Raw genomic sequence first — 21,858 nt, 5'->3', positions numbered from 1 at the left:
TTTGATGTCACATATTTCCCATGTCCCCTATTGGCCCATGAATTTTTAATAAAAATTGTAAAAAGATTTTTTTGGTAATTATTCCGATCTAAATGGGTGTCATGGCCAAACTCACTGGCAGGCAAGCTAAAAGTTATGGCGCTTAATTTGGAAACAAGAGACGCTTAGAAGCAAGGAAGGGTGAGAGTTATTGGAACTGGGGGCCTGGTGAAAACAGAATTTTGTTTTCGAAGAGACGGTTTTTGCCTATGTGTATGTCGGTTAGGGGCGCATGTTGGATATCATTTTGCTGGGTTTTTAAGAACGCAACAATCGTTCTTACTTAATGAGAGATGATAAGAGAAAAAAATATTCTAGAATGGTCTGCAGTACCAATGTTTGGAGATGAATCTCCTAAGTGGTAGCCGTGTAGCTTGAATTGGGAAACATCGTAAGTCGCTTTTAAACCTGCATGTATTCTTCAGCGGTCAATCCTCCCGAGACTATTTACACAACTAAGTAATCATTCGGAAATTCATCTCGTGTTCCTAACAGGAGATTGTGAAGTTTTGTATAGGCTGTGTATGTACACGTGCAGTGTGGGAAAAGATATATTGATTGAAAGACCAGTAATATTTGGAGGTAATTTGGGTTATATATATCTAGTATTGAAGGGCGTTAATGATTCATTTGAATTACCTTAGGCTTGGTTTTTTCGGGACTATGCCATCCGCAGTAAAACACCCGTAGTTGAAATTCTGGACACAGTTCTGGTGAAAGTCATTCCAGACGTGTCCAGAATTCAATGTCCGCGAGGAATCAGCGGAGTTTTTTTTTAGATCACTCAACGAATCCAAACAGAGCGTCCAGACCGTACAATTTTTGATGACGGAAGCGAAAGAGTATGGGGTGGACTTTGGGGGCTACCCGTCCAGTATGCTGAGCATACTGAATGGATCACCGCCGAAAACCCCGGCCATTACGCCTAGCATGAATGGAAGGGCCCAGATCTGGATCTGGTGTAGAACTTCTGGTACAAAAAGTATACATGGTCTGTTGGCACACAGCATAAATCAGATCATGAGTCAGCCGGATAAATTTCCACTCTTCGTCACTGCAGGGATTACCTAAGTTGTCTCTAAAAAAGACACGGTGCAGAACCCCACAGACATAAGACGGATTACTTGCTTACCAACCCTCTACAAATTCATAACTTCCATTATTAGCGGACGGGTCAATGCGCACCTCGATGGCAACAACATTCTGTCCGAGGAGCAAAAGGGCTGCCGAGTCGGTTCAAGGCGTTTCAAAAAGCAAGTCATTATCGACGGCCAAAGAAACCTCTTTAGTTGCTATATCGATTATGCCAAGGCTTTCGACAGCATCCCGCATACCTGGCTAATCGATGACCTACATTTGTATCGCATTGATCCTGAACTAATAAAGTTTTTGGCAACAGTCATAGAAGGGTGGCACACCACCTTATCACTGCGTTCAACTAAGGGTGCCAACACCTCAAAGCCTATCCGTATACAGAGAGGCATCTTCCAGGGGGCTTCATTGAGTCCCCTTTGATTTTGCATGACACTGAACCCGCTTTTATGGCTACTGAATGATGCTAGAGGGCATGGTTTTGCAATAAAGTATGGCCTACGTGCTAAGTGCGAGCCAACACACTTGATGTACTTAGATGACACCAAGCTGTATGCTGGTACGACAACTACCTTAGAAGTCTGCAAATAACAGACATGTTCAGCTGTGATATTCGCAAGGGGTTTGGATTAGACAAGTGTTGAATCCAAGCCTTCCGAAACAATCATCACAAGCCGCATGCCGGGCACATCATTAGTGACCTCCACATCCAAACTATGACAAGTACCTAGGAATTCTGCAAGGAACCCATGCTTGAATTGGTGATCTCAATGATGCTCTGCTGTCCGAATTCCTGCGAGGTATAAAGTAGGTGCTAAAATCACATCTCTCGGGGAAGAATAAAGTAAGCGCATTGAATGTATTCGATATTCCTTCACCGGCGTATGCATTCGGAAACGTCCAGCGGCGGATACGGACTACCATATCCAAATTCCGAATGCATCATCCAAATTCTGCCGTGGAGCGGATGAACTTGCCTCGTGACATTGGCGGTAGGGGCGTGATTGACGTGGCGGAACAACATTATCGCCAAACCGACTCGCTACGTGCTCGTTTTTACAACAAAGAGCAGGCGAGTCTCTTGCATGCAGCTGTCTGTAAGGCAGACTGTGGGCTGATTCCACTTAACTTGAAGGATCGATCTTTCAATTCTCTGAGGGGAATGAAGTCGGGCCATGAGCGGATCGATGAATGGAAGTCGAAAGCAAAACACGTGAATTGTCTTTGGCAGCCATTTGCCGATTTGCATTTGTTGAACAGATGGCTGTGTGCTGGGGAGCTCTTTCTTGAGACGAAGGGATTTATGTGTGCCATTCAGTACGGCGTGATCGCCACCTGAGCTTATAAAAAGCTCATAATGAAAGAGCGGGTCGAGAACGACCAGTTCAAAATGTGTGATTCGGCGTTAGGAACGTTGAATCATCTCATTTCTCGCTGCACTCTAATGGCACCAGTCCAATACACGAAAATATAGATAATGACTTCAAACCGGTGAAGCGTTTAGAGCAGGTTCGCAAATTCGACCATACGTTATAGTCCATTGGATTGAAATTCAGGACGTTCATTCCTCAGACCTGATTAAAATTTGAAAATTAACCTTGTACCAATCTGGAGTTGGACCGCATCGCTGATGTGCGGTCGGGTCCGCAGCCACGACCTCGTGGATATTGCAGCGGTACACTTCTGGATCGGCGATCCATGAAAACAAGAGCTGGTGCTAATTCCGCCCCAAAACATTGATTGATTGCGGATCTTGACGTTTTTCATTGATTACTCATTGAACCGGAAGCCTCTACAGATCAGACGGACGATCGTGATTGCGACATCTGTTGAAAGAATACGAACTGCTGAACTTTTCAAAAAATCTAAAAATGTTCATGGCTTGAAGTTAAGTTCATTTTAAAAAGTTACACAATAATTACCAAAATAATTCCTCGATTACGAATAAAAACACGAAATAAATTTTCTTATAATCAAAGGTTTATCAAGCGGTGATGATGGTGAAAAAATTTCGCAGTCTTACAATACTGATCAATAAATAGAAACAAACATATAATTCACAAAATAAATGCGAAACTCTAATTTACTTTCAATTTAATGTCGTTGTCTTTCTTGCCGAAGAAATATTTTTTTATCATTGCCAGAGACGAGATCACTGGCACCATTATTGGCAGGAAAAGAGGAATGTAGATTGCATACCTGAGGATGAGATGAAACCAATTAGTATTTGCTACTTTGTGCCTAATATAAGATTGAAATATCTATTGATACACAGAAGAAACCTATCAATGTGTTAGGAATAGATAAAACCGTCAACTCACTTTTGCTCATCTGGAAAATACAGCTGCGCTAAAAGACTAGCATCGAAAAATGCCTGTTCCGATGCAACAAATGCCATCCTTGCATATTCTGTTGCCAAGTGTAGGTTATTTTCTTTCAAATACTCTTCCGCAATTCCAATTTTCACGTATGCATCATTAATAGCTTTACCCACTTCATCGTTGATTACAATGTAGCTAATATCACCTGCAAAGACAAACGATTTACTTTGGTCCTGGAAAAATCAAGTTTCCACTTTAATACCCAAAAGCTGAACAAGCGACTGCAGTGTGTGGATTGTTGTCGTCAGATACTTGACACAGGTGTTACGTACGTAAATATCATACTCCCATGACTTTGGAGCAATTTCATCGATTTCTGTCATCTTAACGCCAGGCATATTCACCTAATTATATGAAGCAAATATGAAGGAGAACATATCGATGCAAATAATCAAAATACCTTCACGGTAGTGTCCGTTAGTATCATCAAATGTGCAAGGAAGATTTGCATTACATCTCGTGATTTTATATCGAAATGAATTTTCGTTCCATGTTCATTGGCGACTTTGCATAGCTGCGCTGGCGGATTATGGATAACGACGCTACCCCATTTTTCCGAAATGAATGCATCAATGTTGTTGTGACTGGATTTTTCACCTGAGTTTTTATAAATATGCAATGGTGCAATATCACATGGAGGAATGTAAATGACTAGATTGATGCACGGATTATCAGTGATACCACTGCCGAGGTTCTTCTCTATTGAAGTTATTATATGTGGAAGAGCGTCTTCAGTAACAGCATAATGACGCCCTAATAGGGAAGTGTCCCGTATCTATAAAATAAGGAGTATACGAATAAATACAAAAGAAATGTAACGAAATGAAAATAACTTACTTGTTTAGGCTGAAATTCGAAAGGTACTTGGAACCGCCATTGCGTCTTAAGAGTATACTCAGATAAATTTTGCAGGTGATTTAAATATGACCCCAAATACACTAAAAAGAAAACGTAAATAGTTTTGTACAAGATTCAAATTCCAGGAAATCGATGTAATTCAGACGCGGAATCGAAAACAGGCGAAAAACCGCGGATATTACATCTACAGAAAGGCCATACCAATGCACTTTACTTCTCAGAACTTCATAAAATGTTACTTAATTTATAAGAAATATTGAACGATATGTCCTTTGTGTTATTCCATTAAAACTTTATCTACCTGGTAGGCTCACAAAGCATAGGGGTATGAAATTGTAGACAATAGCAACAAGGGACGCAGAGCTATTTTTAGCACCAACACAATAAGGCACACTCAGAGGCTTCAAAAGAGCAAATGAACTTTTCCAACTATTAACTGAAGAGAATATCCTCCAAATGATAGAAAGGAATCCAAATAATTACCCCAGTACGTCAACTAACAAGGTAAAAATGCTTAGGCCAGCAAACTGTGAATCCATGAAAAGATCTGAACTAAAGGCGTTAATAATTTTTTTATTCGCAAGTGCCGGTTGTCAGCGAAATAAAACTTACTCCCACAATAGCGTCCCGTGGAGAACCTGCGGCTCAAAGAAGCACACAAGGAATATTAAGTTTTATTGTTAGGTTATTAAAAGCTTATTTTATTGAATTTGATAATCAAATATGGATCGCCTTTGAATAGTTATGAATTCATAGCGACTAGACCCAAACAAATGATTTACTTTGTACAACCCGAGGTAAAGTTTCGTAACTCATTAACAGCCAAAACACGTAGTTCTGTAAGCATTCCCGTACTATGATGTAGTGAACTGCAGTTGAGACTGTCGTAAATTCAGTTATGAACCTAATAAAGACGGCCTGCGAAACTTCCATGTCCAGGAGGGCATTGAGACGTGGCAAACTTTCTATGCATTGGTGGACGGTGGAAATTATAGAGCTCCGGAAGGAGTGTCACAGCCGCTTAACACAACGTCTAAACGACCGGGAGGAGGCATGTACCATAATGACAGAATAGAGATCAGCCAAAAGAAGACTGCGCAGCGCAATAAATAGGTTCGAAGCTCGCTGCTGGCAGGATCTGGTCGACGGGATGAATGCGGACCCGTGGGGACTCGGTTACAAATTGGTAACCCGAAAAATCGGGACTCTGTGGAAACCCTGTTCACTTAAGGCCGAGCAGGTGGACTGCATTGTACGGACACTACTCCCTGTGCATCCCGTACGGGATAATGACTGCCTACTTTTCTCTATAAAAGAATTGGAACAGGCAGTCTTCTCTATGAAAAGCAAAAAGGAGCCAGGACCCGGGCATTTTCCCTTCCCGTTGGAAGGTGGCGAACAAAAGGAAAGGCCTGAGAAAGACCCTGAGTTGCCGTCTTCAAACCGCCCACCTTGTATGCTTGACACTGCTGGGAACGTGCTCGAAAAGCTCATCAGAAGTTGACTCGTTGAAGCGATACGCGCTGCCGGAGACTTATTCCTACGGCAGTTCGGTTTTAGAGCAGGAAGATTGATGAGAGAGTTGATGCTGTCATGCAAGTCGTGGATGCCGCTCGTCGAGCGGAGGCACATAGCCGCCGAGCTCGACGGACGGTGCTCCTCGTAACTCTTAACGTCAGAGAAACCTTTAATGCCGTAAGATGGAAAGATATTCTAGGCACACTAGATAATTCGTCCACGTGCCAAACTATCTATTACGGATATTGAGGGACTAACTGAAGAACCGCTCCCTGCTCTATGAAACGCATGAAGAGGAGGACGGAGGACTGGACCTCTGGAACGCTTTCTATGATAGTCTAATTGAACTCGACATGCCAGAAGAGTTGCGCGTGGTCGTTTATGCAGATGATGCCACAGCGCTTGTTGCTGGACGCACTGTCGAACAGGCGCAAAGTAGACTCGACATATTGATTCGATGGGTAAGCTGACGGATGATTGCTCACGGTTTCAACCTTGCACTGGAAAAAAAACCGAAGTAGTCATCCTGACTAAAAAAAGAGAATTCCGACCCTGCATCTCATATCGTTCGGCGAGTAAATAATCGAGTCAAAACCAACGGCAAAGTACCTAGGACTAACTCTTGACTCAAGGATCAGCTTTTTTCAGCAAATCAAAGCAGCAGCGAACAAGGCCGCAGCTGGAGTTTCGGCGCCAAGTAGGCTAATGGCAAATATTGGGGGTCCTACGTCTAGCAGGCAACGTCTCCTGATGAGTTCAACGCAGTCTGTCCTGCTCTATGGCGCAGAGGTATGTGTTGACGCTCTTGGCAAGGAGGTATATCGTAAGCATCTCGCGCAAGTACAGAGACGGGAGCTTTGTCGCACTGTCTTTGAACGGGCCGTGATGATGATCCCGGGAGTGATCCCCGTTGCCCTTCTTGCTAAGGAGCGTCAAGCCATATACAAGCACAAGAGAGAAGAGCCAAGGGAGGTGGTTGCTCGTGAAGAACGGCAACGCACTCTAGACGAGTGGCACCTCTCTTGGCAAAATGAAACTAGAGGCAGATGGACTGTGCAGCTCATCGGCAACTTAAGTGCGTGGCCAGGAGATTGACCATTTCCTTGCCCAATTTTTAAGTGGGCATGAAGGTTTTCAGTCTTACCTGCACAAGATTGGTAAGGCCCAGCACACCTTTTTTTCTTGGGAAGGTGGGATTCGTCAGCAGCTCTATTTAAACACAGGGGATCTCTCTCCAGACAACATTGTCGAAGAGATGCTAAGAAGCGCTAATAGGTGGAGCCGTGTAGCCCAATACGTTCGGGTTCATCTTGTTACAAAGAAGATAAAGCTCGACCGGTAGAGGAGCCGGATGGCAGGGGGTTCCTTGAAATCACAGCTCCCTCCTCCTCTCCCCTCTCGTTGGTGAAAGAAATTCTCTAATTTGAAGGCTCCGCATAGCGGAAGAGTTCGGGGCCTAGCCCGAAGTAATGTCACAGACGGTTCCAGGCTAGCTTTCTGACGCTCCCCCATTGCGGGAGGCCAATATTCTGCACGTAAATGCATTCACCTACCGCACCCCAAAAAAACAATATGATGTAGTGGAGGCAAAAGTTGTATAAACCAAATGATTAACTTGTGTTATGAGCCATGACAGCAGAGCTGTTCCTCATTGTAAAAAAATGATAACTATAACCGTTCAGGTCCGTTCACACCTAGATTCAGCTGCGACCCATATTTGTTGAATATGCATTCAAATAACATGTGCAGACTTAAATGGGCCTAGATGGGGGAAAGGGAAAAGAACCGATGAAAATATCCTCTTTACGGAGCGCTTTAAACATCCTAGAATGGATGGAAATTCCTTGTCTAATTTAAATCCTGATCGTTTCGCGGCCTTGAAAGCCCTAGATAACATCAACGATGAAACATAAGAGCAGCCCCATGTTTTTAATAACAACACCAACACCAACGAGCCCTGCTATAAAAGTACACTCCATCATCCTGCTCATAGCGCTTCTTGAAGAATTGAATATTCTGGCCTACGGCGTTAAGCACCTCAGTATCGGTAATAAGTTAGAAAGTAACTTCGACGCTTGCGAAGCATTGCGCAAGTATCTATCTCACCGAAGGATAAGTTCAGCACTTCACCTACGGTAGAGCTGACCAAAAACCAACAAAGTGTTGAAAGCGCATCTCGCTTCTCAACTAGACATTGAATATCTCGATGTAAAACTCACCACCGTCGATTTGACCAAAAAGAGATACTGCGAAGAAGCAACATATTTGCTTAATTTCGGCCGAGGCTTTGTCAACCTATTAGACCTCCAAAAGCACAAAGCAATAAAGTAAATAATCGTACGATGGGATTACCATAAACAGCGCGGTCAGAAGGTAACCCAATATAGAAAATGTCATATTTTTGGGCACGGTTCTTCGCACTGGAACATGCTTATAAAATAGATAACATGAGCTGGTGTGTATACGAAGGACGAATGCTTCAAAAAAGACTTGAATATCATCGCATTTACTAACTGCGTTGGGCCACATTTAGCAAACGATCAGTGATGTCCGCAACGAACAGAATACAGCAACATAATAACCAGAATTCAATATAAAACCATCCACTCGCAAAACTTTTGTTGATCCATTAAAATAATTTCTTCCGGTTTATAATAATTCCACTTTCACTATCATAAATTCCCCAACTGCATCAAATACAGTAGAAAGCAATGTTACTTCTCCCCTTGGGGAACTGTATCAGATCCAACAAGTCTGGTAATGTACTCCACTCTCGATCTTATCATTAGTAATGGTCAAATTAATATTTCGCAGCCAATTATTAGCCTTAACTAATTCTTGTTCCCTCACCAATCAGTCTCCCTATTCCAACCACTACCACTTCACAATTTATAGAATATACAAACGCGTTACCGGGTCATTCTGTTGTGGGAAATCTAACAGACATGATATCACTTAATATAAATAAAGCATTTGATTTTTTTTATTCTATCGTTTTTATTGGAAAGGTGCTTTCAGGTAAGAATCTCCTCAACACTCTCATCCAAATTCGATATTCCCGCTGGCTTACTCCAATACTCCAGTACTATTGAATATCTATCGCTATAATCTTCCCTCGCCATCTGACGATGTTCGCAGACGATAATTTTTTTTTTCACGTCTTCCCACGATCCCTCAATTATTGTTACATCCCTAAAACATCATCTTAATGTTTTTGGAGAATATTTAAATTAAAATTAAAAAGTGTCGATTAGACTTAAAATGTGTCTATTCGACTACTTGCTGATTATTTTTCCAATAGACTATAATGCGCGAAGATGGCTCGTGTACGTGATATGTCGTCCTCTCACAGTGCATCGGGACTTGCACCGGAATCGCATTTAAAACTAAAAACCAAACTGTAGAAAATGACGCATGAGAACAGCTCGACCACATAATAATAATAATAATCCTTGGCGCAACAACCTATATTGGATCAGGATCTTGAAGTGTGTTAGAGCACTTCATTCAAGACGGTAACTGGAGGATTACAGTACCCTACAGGAGGCAATGTGGTCAACATGGCGCTCGCCCGAGATTATTATTCTGATTTGACTCAGGTGCTCATTCACAGCTGATGCGACTAGTATCCGACGTCAAATCACAATACAAATACCACTGCCACCAGTGAGATTTGAACCACGACCTTCCGTACGACAGCCTCGTGCTCTAGCCACCCCTCCCCTTCACTAAAAACTGTGTGAAAATGCTTTGGACGATTCCAGACAGGACATTTTTGTTTGGAGGATGAAACGCATGTGGCCCTAGTAAAAGTTAAAATAAGCGAAGAACCCAGATTAACCCAAGAAATGGTTGTTAATGAACTAGGCTTGAGTCCCAGGGCTGTGTCGCGAATATTTGATCACCATCTGGGATACACGAAAAAAAAGCTCCTCGATTGGTTCTATGCATTTGCAATGACGCTCGAAAGGAGGCGCACGTTCATTTCGTTGCGACATCTAAAAACGGCCAATCTAGTAGCTTCAACGAAATCGTTACAGGTGACGAAACTTGGTTCTACAAGGACAATCCGGAAACTAAACACTAGTCGATGGTATGGGGACCAGAAGGAGCCAATCCGCCCGTCAAGGCAAGACAATAAAAGTGATGATGTCAATTTATTTCACCAGGGCCAAAATTGGACCTGCTTCAATTGCTGTGTCGATTACGATGGTATTACTGAATAGTGTTTGGAACTGTAAATTTATCGCTGCACTTAAGAGCACAACTCTCCACCTAATCGCAACATACACTATGCATACGTGCGATGCAGTAGACGTATTGGGTGGAGACATCTCGTTTCTTATTATGACTTAGCAATGGATGAAATTAGAGCCCAATTTATAGTGAAATAAAAATAATAAACAAAGAGACTATTGACATGCCCTACAGATCCCGAAGTGGTGATCATGATGCACTAATATATGCAATCAACATATAAAATTTCTTCTACTTACTTTCAGCTGACACTTTAACATCCCAATGAAAATCCATCAAATCCGGTCGTGGGTTGATAACAGAAATCAGGACATCGTATTTCGGATGTGGCGGTGTAGATTGGTATCCTAGGCGTTCGTCTCCATTTATAAGCGAATTAATTTTACTCGTCTGCAGCAAACTCCCTTTCAGCAATACTGCAATTTGTGCTGCACCTAAAGTGATAAAAAAGGATCAAACTCTGCCTCATCACCCACAAAGAATGCAATTTTACTTGTTTCTGAGTTTATTAATGCTGAACGCTCAGTGGTCAAAAGAATGTCATCTTTCAATTTCGACCACTCGAAAAATAGAAAATCTCCCGGATTCAATGTGAATTTTTTCTTAATTAATGTCTCGAGTGCAACAGGGGTTCTTGCGGTGTCAGCTTCAGGTACATTCGTGATTTGTTCAAACTTAATATTGAAATATCCTGAAAAAGTGAAACAGGAATTAACAATTAAATTTGCAAGAAGAGAATGTTGATGAATTTTCTTCAAACCTTCATTCTCGAATTGGCTTTTCAGTTCCTGCACTAATAACGAAGAGCGTGCTGGATCGGAAGTGTAAATTCCAATCCGGCATGATATACGAATTGATGTCGCCTTCAAGTTTCTTATTGCCGAATAGGCAAGGCTGACCCTGCATTTGAATATGGAAATTAGTTCCGTTCAAAACCAAATCACTGGGAACTTACCTATAAACTTCTGTCGTTTTCCACCACATCGGGACACCGATTACAATTACAACAATGATAAATGCCAAGGATGCATAAATTTGCCATTTTTCTGTAAAATAAGGACGAATCTTAAATTAGAAAATTAAATTGTTGCATTCGATATTTAGGGATTTGTCTTCTCGGACAAAGTGTGACACAGTTCGAATTTATTGCTTCGGAACGCAGTACAACTTTCCCATATGCTGAACCATCCCTTCTGGGAAATCAAGTACTGCAGTTAGCTCTGTAGGGATTGTTTGCAGTATTAACAATACAAATTTGACTAACATTCAACAATTCAATAATTCTTCTAATGAATAACTTAACTAGAAAGTATTTCACGAATTATATGATCCACAAGCGAACTGCCATTGGCGAGATCACTTCAACACTGCCTAGATAACTTGTTCAAAAACAGGGATTTCTTTTGAAGTTATAAATTTGTTATGTAGGTAAGAAATAAGGAAGAAAACTTTTAAGTGAAAGAAAAATAAAACCAAAGGGGAATGCTGTCTGCTCTTGTCGCAAAACAACACAAATATTATTATCAAGAAAAATCTATTAGAGGCTGAATAAAAATGCCTTCTTTTTCGTGGAATCAGATTTATTAAAAATGTTCAGATGCTTTCACTCAACATAACTACATACAATGATAAAAGTGTCCTTTTCCACTTTATTACGTTTCGACACATATTTAGTAAAACGTGATGTCCCTTCGGTGCGGTAAATTATGTTCAATGTATTATCCATAGGTGTCAGCGTCAATAAAACTGGATTTTGGTCTTTATAATTGTTATCCTCGCCATATATAATTCCAACATCATCTTCGTCTTCACCATCTTGCGCAATGTAATTAATAACTCCTACATTTTCCGACGCATTTATATACAGAATTACGTCAAGCATATTTTTCGAATTCGACGAATTGTCAGTAAGAATTGTGTAGCAACCTTTGTTCCATTTTTGAATTTCAATTGTAACTTTCGGTTCAGTCGACTTAAGACCAGCTAGATCTAACTCCGTGTACTCATGAAGAAGTTGGAACATAACTTTCGAACTTAAAAACTCAACGAACGCTTGCAGCGAGCCGGTCAGTTTGCCCAAATCCAATACTTCGTAATATTGACCATTTGCAGGCTTTTTTGTTACCCATTCACTACTATCGATCGACTCTATGTCTCTGGTAATTTGTTGATACACGTCTGGTAACAGAAAGCCGGTCAAACTAATCTCAGATTCATCCTCAATCTGACTTTGAATGTTAGCTTTCACTTCATCTCGCAGATAGTTTTCATTAACAAATTGTTCCAAACAACATTCCACATCTACGGGAGCAACAAACTTGTCAGGGAAATTCACTGGTAAAACTCGACTACTTTCTGAATTCTCGTCACCATGGAACCAACCATTGATTGTAAGCCGAGGATAGTCTAATGTTGTCACTTCTGCCACCTGATGAAAGGATTTAGCCCCAACTTTGAAGAATATCAGTTGATTATTTCTGGGATTGAATTTTCGTGCTGTTGGGAAATTGGGATAACCGTCCTTGTCCGTATTGAACAACTCCAGAGCTCCTCCCATATCATCTTTCCATGTCTCCACCCCCTCCCATGGGGACATGTAATATACAAATGCAATTTGCCTATCCGACACCAAATCATCATGCAGCAGAAGATAGTCCCCACAATTATACATCGAACATGAGGCGGACACATGCTTTAATTTAATCCCGCTCAACCTCTCCATCCAAGGCATGACAGTTGTTTTCATATATTCCATGAATGTCTGCAGAACTGGCAACTCAATCGATGATAAATCCACTGATTGAAACAATTCATATAAATCCATTTGCTTTCTAGACCATTTCACCTTCAACATATCGTCAATGATGTCTTTGATTGCTGATCCATCTTCTAGAAAATCTTGCATGGCACATACTTTGAATGGCTGTGTTAGCAGTTGTACTTTCTTTGTGTCCGTTGTAAATTCAAGATCCTTGTCCCATGATTTTCTGAATGGTTCGATGAAATTTTCACCTAAGTATTCGTGATTGAGTTTTATGTTAACTTTCGATGTAGACGGCTCTGTGGGCTTGAGGAGTTTTGGTGAAGGTCCTGCCTCATGTTCGTCGTTACTAGCCGTCCGTTTACCTAGAAAATTTCGTTAGATACTTTTACTTTTCAGAGAGAAGATTGTGTTTCTTAAGAATAATCACTATTCCTTATTCAATAGATTCATTCACATTTAAAGCACATACACCACAACCTGAACTTATTTATTTATTTAACTCAAAGGTTCAGGATACAAGGATTACGACCAAAAATTATTTTCTATATAAATTTCGGCCCCTAAGCCCAGGTTAAAGTAGAAAGTTTGAAGCAACGTACCGAGTACTATTCTCTGTCAAATAAAATTGACCTCCATAATCATTTCGTCAAAAGGGCGAATAGTAGTCAGTGCCACGGCGGTGAAGGCTTTGACATACGAAATAATTTTTGATTTCTCACGACCTGGTAGTTATACGGTATGGTTTTTTGATGGGTTGTTCCATTTTACAATAAGTCGTAAATCGACTATATTCTCATGAAAGGCCGCCACGCTATCACCATCATTGATAGCAAAGCTGTACCGTACCAGACCATCGCACTTCTGCATTAGCTTTTAATTGTTGTCTCGCGGGAAACGCACCCGCCCACTACTGGTCAAATCGCTACGATTTCTCGAACGAAATACGAGCATTGAAGAAACGTGAGTTGAACTAAGAATACAATCCAGAAAACCGCTTACACAATTCATATAAAATTGAAATTCGCCTCTGGGGCGACGATGTCCAAATGAAGTCCATAAGAAACTACACCTCTCAGGGATGAAGACGGCTCATAATTTCGTCCAAAGTAGAGACAACTCATCAGACGCTGCCCCACCTCTGCCCTGGGAGCAGCGTGACCAAAACGGTTCGTAGATGTTAACGCTCTTTTTTATACATTTGCAAAACACAACATAACTGCGAGCTATAACCAGCGTTAATCCACCATAATTCGACCAAATCTAGGCGAACCATTTTTTTCGTTTTAGAATTGATGGATTCTAAGTCCACATTCACTTCATGTCATGTTTCTCCCAAATGGAGAGCAATTTATTCCCACCTTTTCCGTCCCACAGTGGGAAGGTCGGAGTAAGTTGCTCTCCGTCAAAACCAGCCTGTTCTCGGTCAATCCAGCTTTCGAGATATTCCTTGATGCGCTCCAGGATTATTTTAGCTATTACCTTTACGTTATGAACACGTTCGCGTCAATATCCACACGGGACGGTCTTTACAAAAACTTCTACAATTTTCTGGACCTACGAAGCCCTGAAACTATAATAATTTCCTCGTCATGATTTCTGAGGAAACGGATTTCAGTACCGAGCTTACCACCTATGAAATCATCGCTCTTTCTGACTCCCAATGTACTTTCTACCTTCTTATATACTAATCTACAACTCTGAACTCTGGAGTTGTTGCATTCAAAGTAATGGGATCTATTCTACAATTTCCTGTTTTATGAAGTCTGTACAGCTTCTGATAAGGTAAAAATCAGATTTCCTTTTGTCAAAGTGCGCAGATAGCCATATCTTTCGGCCATCCTTGCCCGCAAAAGGACTATTTTTATTGCACAATGCACTTGTTTGCTTGACTCGGTACTCATATAATACTTAACGAGTATAATATGAATGTCCATAATGTCCATCGTCAGAATCGTGTAAAAAATTGACTCGGACCCAGAGACAAAAGAGACCAGTTGCAGACAAGATATGTGCGAAACGTCAATATCGCAAGCTGACGCTTCAACTTTGTTGCCAAATTTATTTTGATCTATGTCTTTTGATCCACGGCAAGAGATACCCATCGTTTACATTGATTTTTCTAAAGCCTTCGATATAATCAATCACAAGATACTCTACCCGAACTCTTTTTTCACGTGCTCGTGCTTGTTCGACGCCGATGGCCTGTGAAAAGTCCTGTTTCAAGTTTCCACACAATCCACGCTCTTGCTCTGTAAATAATATTGAGCGAAATATCCAGCGATATAGGCTGGAAATTATGGGTTTAAACTAAGTAAAAGCATTTTTCTCCTGCCACTCAAGAAACGTGCTTATGGAAAAAATAGACACATTATGGAATATTTATCGATATTCGATAATCCCAGTTCCTAACAGAAAAATCGAATAACCTGTCCTTAGAATTTTTTAGCTTGCGGGTCGCTAGTTCCAAAGTTTCTACAATTTTGAGTCGCCTTTCATTATATATGGAGAACAGCTAGCAGTAGATTTAAATGACTCAGTTGTCGCAGGTCGTCGCTACGAGATCAGTGTGATTGTGAGACGATATGGAAACATCCCGTGTAACAGTGCTCATGACAAGAACAGAGGAAAGTGACGAGACGGTACTTCCTTGATAAATATCGACAGAGACTCGGAACGGTTTCAATATACTTGCCACACTTCGAACTTGACTCTTCGGATAGTGGTAGAGCAATTTAATCCAGCGCACGAACTGCTCTGAAACTAAGTGCTCTAAAAATTCACACCAGATGAGATTATCTTGCACACGGTCAAACGCCTTCTTTAGATGCTAGAATGCAATTTAGAGAAGGCAATGTTTCTCTACGGTGGTTCTCCACGAGTAATCCGTCGATGGATTCGCAATTCCTGACAAACCCAGCTTACTTCACGGCAATTTCAGCGATGTCGTGGATGTGGTTATCAAGAGAGCATTCAAAAATGTTCATGGCAGGAAATAACAACCGAAACATACAGTATTTGAGCATTCTCAGTAACGTAATTGAAGAACTCACGGAACCACAGTGTTGGGTACCAGATCTTCGCTTTCCCGAGCTCAACTGAATGTCGTCAAGTCCTGTTCCTTCCCCCATTTCATTTGCTGCAGCGGCAATCACTCCAACTTCTGTGGCACTGACAAGTGGCTGGGAGCGGTTGAGAAAATGTTTCCTTTAAAATCTGCTCGTAACATTTCCGACATTTGTTCGACACGGGTCATCAGTTTGTACGGAACATATCATTTTAATCATTAACATAAAAGAAGTACTCGACATCTTCTGTGAACCGATACTAGGGCTTTTGAAATATATACGTGAAGCTCTTTGTAATGAGCTGCTCAGGTTCACATTCCCATACATGTACCAATTGGCCAGCGTGTTTTTGAGGAGCAACTTATAATAGAAAAGTTTCTTCTCACTGTCCTTCATTTGGATATCGTCATTCATTCGCGTATTTCGGATGTTGAATTGCTTGCTAGACTTGGTGACCCCGAAGGTTACGTAGGGCAGCTTTGCGAATTGTCTTCTTGGTTTGACTTCATGTGGCTTTGAATCGCAATGGCCTACATGCGCAAGAACTACGTAATTTCGTTTCTTTCCTCGGTAAATCAAAACCATTTGATTCGCGATAGGTCAGTGCATTACTGGTCTTACTTCGAATGTGGTTTGATATGCAATGACTGACGCTAGGGTACGATAGGCTGGTAGAGTACGACTTTATTAACAGTGACAGTCCGAAAATGACTGTTTTATGGAAATATAGTCGATCTGCATGTTATTGTTTCTTGTATAAAATGTAAGAACATGAGACAACTGTTCAATAAACCATATTTTGATAAATACGACGATCCCCCCAACACCCTCAGTGTATGTTCCAAAGCCTTTACACCCATGGCCTGGGGTCTGCTTATTCGCAAACATCAGTCGTTTATCAAATCCATCGATTGATAACGTCATGGAAACTCTCAATAATGAAAATGCCGACCCCACATTGCAAATTTACAGCCGTTTCTATCACATTCGCGTTCTATAAGGCAGGTATTGGCACCAAACCATCGATTTTTTGCAGAGCACAAATATCGATGAGCGTCTTCCGAAGGGTTCTGGCAAGTTGCATGTCAAATAAGTGAGCGGAACAATATTTGGCGTGCAAATATGGATTAGGATATCTAATAGGCAATATCCACACTAAATGGTAAGGACTTGCAAATGTATTGGAAAAGATTATCCGTACATATCATAGCACCTAAACATTTAGCAATACAGTGAAACCTCCCCTATTATTCTATTAAGGGAAAGTCGCACCGCGTCCTTGAAGAACTATTGTGCCCCTTTTACTGGTTATAGTATGCCTGTTGATCATAGTATCTCAAGCAGGCCTGTAACCGTTAGGAACTTTAGTATGTTCCCCACTTCCAGATGTTTCAGCTTTGCATCTGGTATTAAGTGTTCTCCCAGATGTATCGACCTACTTTGCACAAGTGCCGGGCACTGTCCCAGGACGTGCATAGAGGTTTCGTCCTCCTCCTCACAAAACCTGCAGGCAGTGTCCGTAGATATCCCTAGCTTCCCTAGGAGATAGTTCAGCCGACAATGACCAGTGAGAATTCCCACTATGATTCGGAGGTTCTTTTTGGTGAGGTTTAAGCAATCCTTTGTACGCATGGGTTCGTATCCCCCAATAAGCACCCTGGACTGCTCCATCCCTGGTAGGCCCGCTCAATATAGTTCCCTCAACCGTTTCTCTTCGTTTCTTAGATTCATAGCCATGAAACCGTTTCCGATTCCACAGAAGGGTTCTGGCCCGTGTAAAGGCATTCCTGCTCCCTTCTTGGCTAGTTCATCCGCTGCCTCATTGCCTTCCAACCCAGAATGGCCTGGAACCCAAAGTATCCAGACCTTGTTGTACGAGCCGAGTGTATTCAGTCTCTGAAGGCATTCCCATACCAGTTTAGAGTTCACCTGGTTGGACCTAAGTGCCTTGATCGCTGCTTGGCTATCGGTGAGAATAGCTATGTTCTGCCCTCTGTAATTCCTTTGCAGATTAAAGGAGGCACATTTGTCTATGGCGTAAATTTCCGCCTGAAATATGCTAGTGTACCTACCCATTGGCTCAAAGTACATTTTCCTTGGACCAATGACACCGGCACCCGCTCCCTCTGCGGTGAGGGATCCGTCAGTGTACCAAGTAATCAGTTGCTGGTTTAAGCCGTATGTCGCAGCACGCACCTCCCCTAACGGACACCTCTATTTACTAGACCCTTAATATCTGTTGCATGGCCCCACAGATTTTGTTTTGACACAACAGTTTCTCTATTTAACGAAGGCAGACACCAAAAATCATCAGAAACATTTTGACTTCTCAATAACGAAGTACATAATCATTAGTTGGAATTTCGGAAAATCCCCATCTAGGACTGCTTACTTTTTTTTTGCGGACAACATCCTGTTTCGTCCTATCGCAATAATATTGTTTCTCTTAGATTTATACTTTCTTAAGCTCAGTTTGGTTCTATCTTTCTCGATACAATGACCACCTCCCTTTTAATATATCATGTGGCACCCCCGTTTAACGGAGACCTCAGAATAACCGACAAAATTACGTGCAACAATGGTGTCCGGTAAATAGAGGTTTCAGTGTATCTACCTCTGGTTTAATAGCTACGATGTGTACGGATAATCTTCGCAAATACATGCGCAAGTTCATACTATTTAGTGTGGATGCTACCTACTAGATGGACTGTGGTTCAGACAAGCTTGCTTGCGTGCAACGGATCGCTCATCACAAAGCTATCCTCAACGCTTACTTGTCTGGGCCCAAAACCAAAGACTCCGGCGAGGTTGCGTATTCTACTGAGGACGTCCAAGCGGTTGAAACGATACAACGACGCTACACTAGTGGCATTTCCTTGGCCACATGCACCCCTAGCTGTGTTCGTCAATGCCTCAGACACAACGGTAGGCGCCGCTCTTCACTAACAGGAGAATCAAACGTGGCAACCGTTGAACTTCTTTTCAAAACAACTCAACCTAGCTCAACGTAACTACAGCCCTGTGAGCTTCTCGCCGTGTACTTCTCCATTAAATACTTCCGACAGGCTGTTCACAGTGTTCACGGACCACAAGCCCCTTACTTTCGCGCTTAGACAAAAGTCCAACAAAGCCCCCCTCGCCAACTTCGGCACTTGAATTATATCAGGCAGTTTACTTCTGATATCCGAAACGTGTCTCGAAAAGGCAATATGCTTACAGAAGCTTTGTCGAGAATCTCGGATGTCACAGTCCCCGCCGCGGTCGATTATACGGCAATCGCCGAGGCGCAGAAAGACAACGCACAGCTTCAGAATCTGAAGGCAAACTCCAAATATAAGTGCAAGGAGTTTTCTATCTTCGGCTCAAACTCCTACCTACTCTGCCAGGCCTCAGATAAGGGACCTAGACCATTCATTCCGGCCGATTTTCACAAGGAAGTATTTTACGCAGCACAAAATCTTGCGCACCCAGGCATCAGGACGACGAACCGGTTAGTCACTGAAAAATACTTTTAGCCGACCATGAACAAGGACGTAGGGCCAAACAGTGCATCGCGCGCTAGAAGTGCAAAATCAACAAGCACGTAAGAAAGGAAGTAGGCGTATTCCCTAGGTGGATCAAGTGCTTCCACACTATCCACCTCGACATCATTTGCCCTTTGCAAGTATGCCTCACAGTCATCGACAGGCTTACGCGGTGGCCTGAAGCAATACCTCTGACTAACATTAGGGCACAGTCATGTACCGAGGCCCTTTGTCGAGAGTGGAGAGGAGAGTACCAGCCGTATTCATCACGGACCGGGAAATGCAATTTGAGTCACAGTCCTTGCCTTTCGTCCTCCTCGGTCTCCCCACAGCTCGCCGAGAAGAATTTATGGCTAGCCCCGCGGAGATAGTGTACGCGTATAGTTTAAATAATTTGTAATGAACAACGTGGTGGCTTGATACGCTGGATGGGGATTTGAAAGCCTCAAGATTGCACCCAGATCAGGCATTCGATAGAGCCAAATGGCGAAGCCGATCACGACGAGCCGACCCCGCTTGTGAACGGGACAAAGGCTGAAGAAAAAGAAGAACGTTAAGTATTGTGGAAGTGACGTAGATGTACATTCGAAAGCAAATTACTTGGAATAAAGGACTTAATAGTTGTTGATAAATTGATTTTTAATTTATTGGGGAAATGACCCCCAAAAGTGCAGAGAATTTAGACTTTCCCTGCACCTTCTCTTTATCGATACCGAGAAGACTTTCAACTGCGTGAGCAGGGAGTACATCTGACGTACTCTACGCAGAAAGAGCATCAGAGCGCCGTATGGCACATTTCACGAGATACATCAAAGTCAAATCAGAGAAAAATTTGAGGTGCAAAGCGGAGTTCGCCAGGGTTGCATTTTATTATTGATATTAATTCTCCCTGTTATCGGTGACGTTCCTCATACTTTATCCGGAGGACGTGGAAGAGTCCTATGGCTGATGATATCTCTCCTCAAACACCTCGATTAAGGTGATGACTGATTGCTCTCTTACCGGGTTATGGACCTTGGGCAAATGGTTCTGCATTTAGAAAGAGAGGCAACTACAGTTGGTACAGTTGGACCAAGGTCTTTAATCTGACCGGTAATCGTACTCTCCCCATCTGCATTAATGGAGGGAGCATTGAAAGCATTGACCAATTCATATATTTAGGAAGCGTGGTGCCGGGGGTTGCACCGAAGAGAATGTCGCTTGACACATTAACAGTGCTGGATCCGCTTTCGCTGCCTTGTCTAAAATCTGAAAGTACAATATTTGGGCTTGACCAAGATCAAGTTGAGACTGTTCTGTGCTACTATCCTTTCTGCATTGCTTTATAGGCATAGCATTTGGAAAGCAACTTCCACTGCCACTTAAAGGCAACAAGCGTTAGTCTACACCTATCTATGTTATATAGTCGGAGTACAATTGGAAAGGCCGCACATTAACGAGGGGCGACAATTGCATTGCTGGCGACCCCATGCAATGGACACCACTCTCCCAGAATGGACCGCCGCAAGAGCACTTGACGCAGCAACGTAGAGGTAGGACGCAGGCATCTCAGGCAGTCGTGGTGGGAGCTGAAGCGCACCTCAGGGAACCACGAACAATGGCACATAGGTGTGGTTGACGTGCTTTACTCCACGAAGGGGTAAACAGCAATCATATTTATCTACATGTCTGCAAAAAAAACCGGCATTGACCATTAGATGAGTGATTGCGTGAACCATTTCCACCTCACATGGTTAACCGGAAAATTTCTCAAAAAATGTTGGTCTAGTCTTATCTGGGGTTTATCGTTCGACTCGCATAAATCTCTTATCAGTGGTGGAATCTTGGGCTACAATACATTCGATCTTAACTAAACTACCAACGACCCCATTCCTCTGGAAATTGTGCATATAAAGCAATTTATTCCTGGAACCCATTATCACTATTTTTTTATTAAAACAACTTAAATTTATGAAAATTAAAAACAGTTTTGAGGTTATTTACCATTGGCATCGGCAGCAGAGCGTTTCCCTTTCCCCTTCTCCATATTAGATGGGATATTCTAAAAGAGAATATTCAAATTTAATTAAGAAATTCATCGATATTATTAGGAAAATTCAATTACTTTGATCAGAGAAGTATGTGTTTAGGGCCCCACGGAATCTTCCAAGCATCCGCTTTGACAACTTCACTCAAAATATGTCAAGCTGACATTCTAAATAATACAAGGCCTTGCCAACTAAGTGAGGTTGTTAATTTGTTTTGTATGAAAGTATGTAATATTGGAATATTTATCATTTGATTGCTTTTATTCAATATCAGATTCTCTGAAAATATTCAAATTTTCTGTAAATCTTCATTATGCATGTACAGATTCCTCA

General features: G+C 42.0%; 1 protein-coding gene across 2 annotated transcripts; it reads right to left on the bottom strand.

Moving 5' to 3' along the window:
* Nucleotides 1-3,093: 3,093 nt before the first annotated feature.
* Nucleotides 3,094-21,675, bottom strand: LOC119659636 (prolyl 3-hydroxylase sudestada1-like). Of its 2 annotated transcripts, XM_038067836.1 has the most exons (11): nt 21,603-21,675; nt 21,482-21,539; nt 11,101-11,191; nt 10,906-11,045; nt 10,639-10,836; nt 10,385-10,579; nt 4,350-4,450; nt 3,913-4,287; nt 3,715-3,856; nt 3,453-3,657; nt 3,094-3,330 (listed from the first exon to the last, which is right to left on the bottom strand). In XM_038067836.1, the coding sequence occupies exons 2-11, from the start codon at nt 21,522-21,524 to the stop codon at nt 3,210-3,212; spliced, it is 1,611 nt and encodes a 536-aa protein (XP_037923764.1). In that variant the 5' UTR covers nt 21,525-21,539; nt 21,603-21,675; the 3' UTR covers nt 3,094-3,209. The 2 variants fall into 2 exon arrangements, with proteins under 2 accessions (XP_037923764.1, XP_037923765.1); XM_038067837.1 differs by lacking the exons at nt 3,094-3,330; nt 3,453-3,657; nt 3,715-3,856; ... (4 more) ...; nt 10,906-11,045; nt 11,101-11,191 and adding an exon at nt 11,714-13,271.
* Between the last annotated feature and the right edge of the window lie 183 nt (nt 21,676-21,858).

Source organism: Hermetia illucens, chromosome 6 (assembly GCF_905115235.1).
Source record: "Hermetia illucens chromosome 6, iHerIll2.2.curated.20191125, whole genome shotgun sequence".
NCBI classification, from domain to species: Eukaryota; Metazoa; Arthropoda; class Insecta; order Diptera; family Stratiomyidae; genus Hermetia; species Hermetia illucens.
This window is presented reverse-complemented; position numbering and strand designations above follow the sequence as displayed.

What these genes read in the sequence shown, in the direction of transcription:
- LOC119659636 (XM_038067836.1), bottom strand. Translation starts at nt 21,524, where the DNA reads ATGGAGAAGGGGAAAGGGAAACGCTCTGCTGCCGATGCCAATG. An exon ending in AAAACGACAGAAGTTTATAG is followed by an intron (nt 11,046 to 11,100) that starts GTAAGTTCCCAG and finishes ATTCAAATGCAG; the next exon opens with GGTCAGCCTTGCCTATTCGG. An exon ending in TGTTAAAGTGTCAGCTGAAA is followed by an intron (nt 4,451 to 10,384) that starts GTAAGTAGAAGA and finishes TTTTCTTTTTAG; the next exon opens with TGTATTTGGGGTCATATTTA.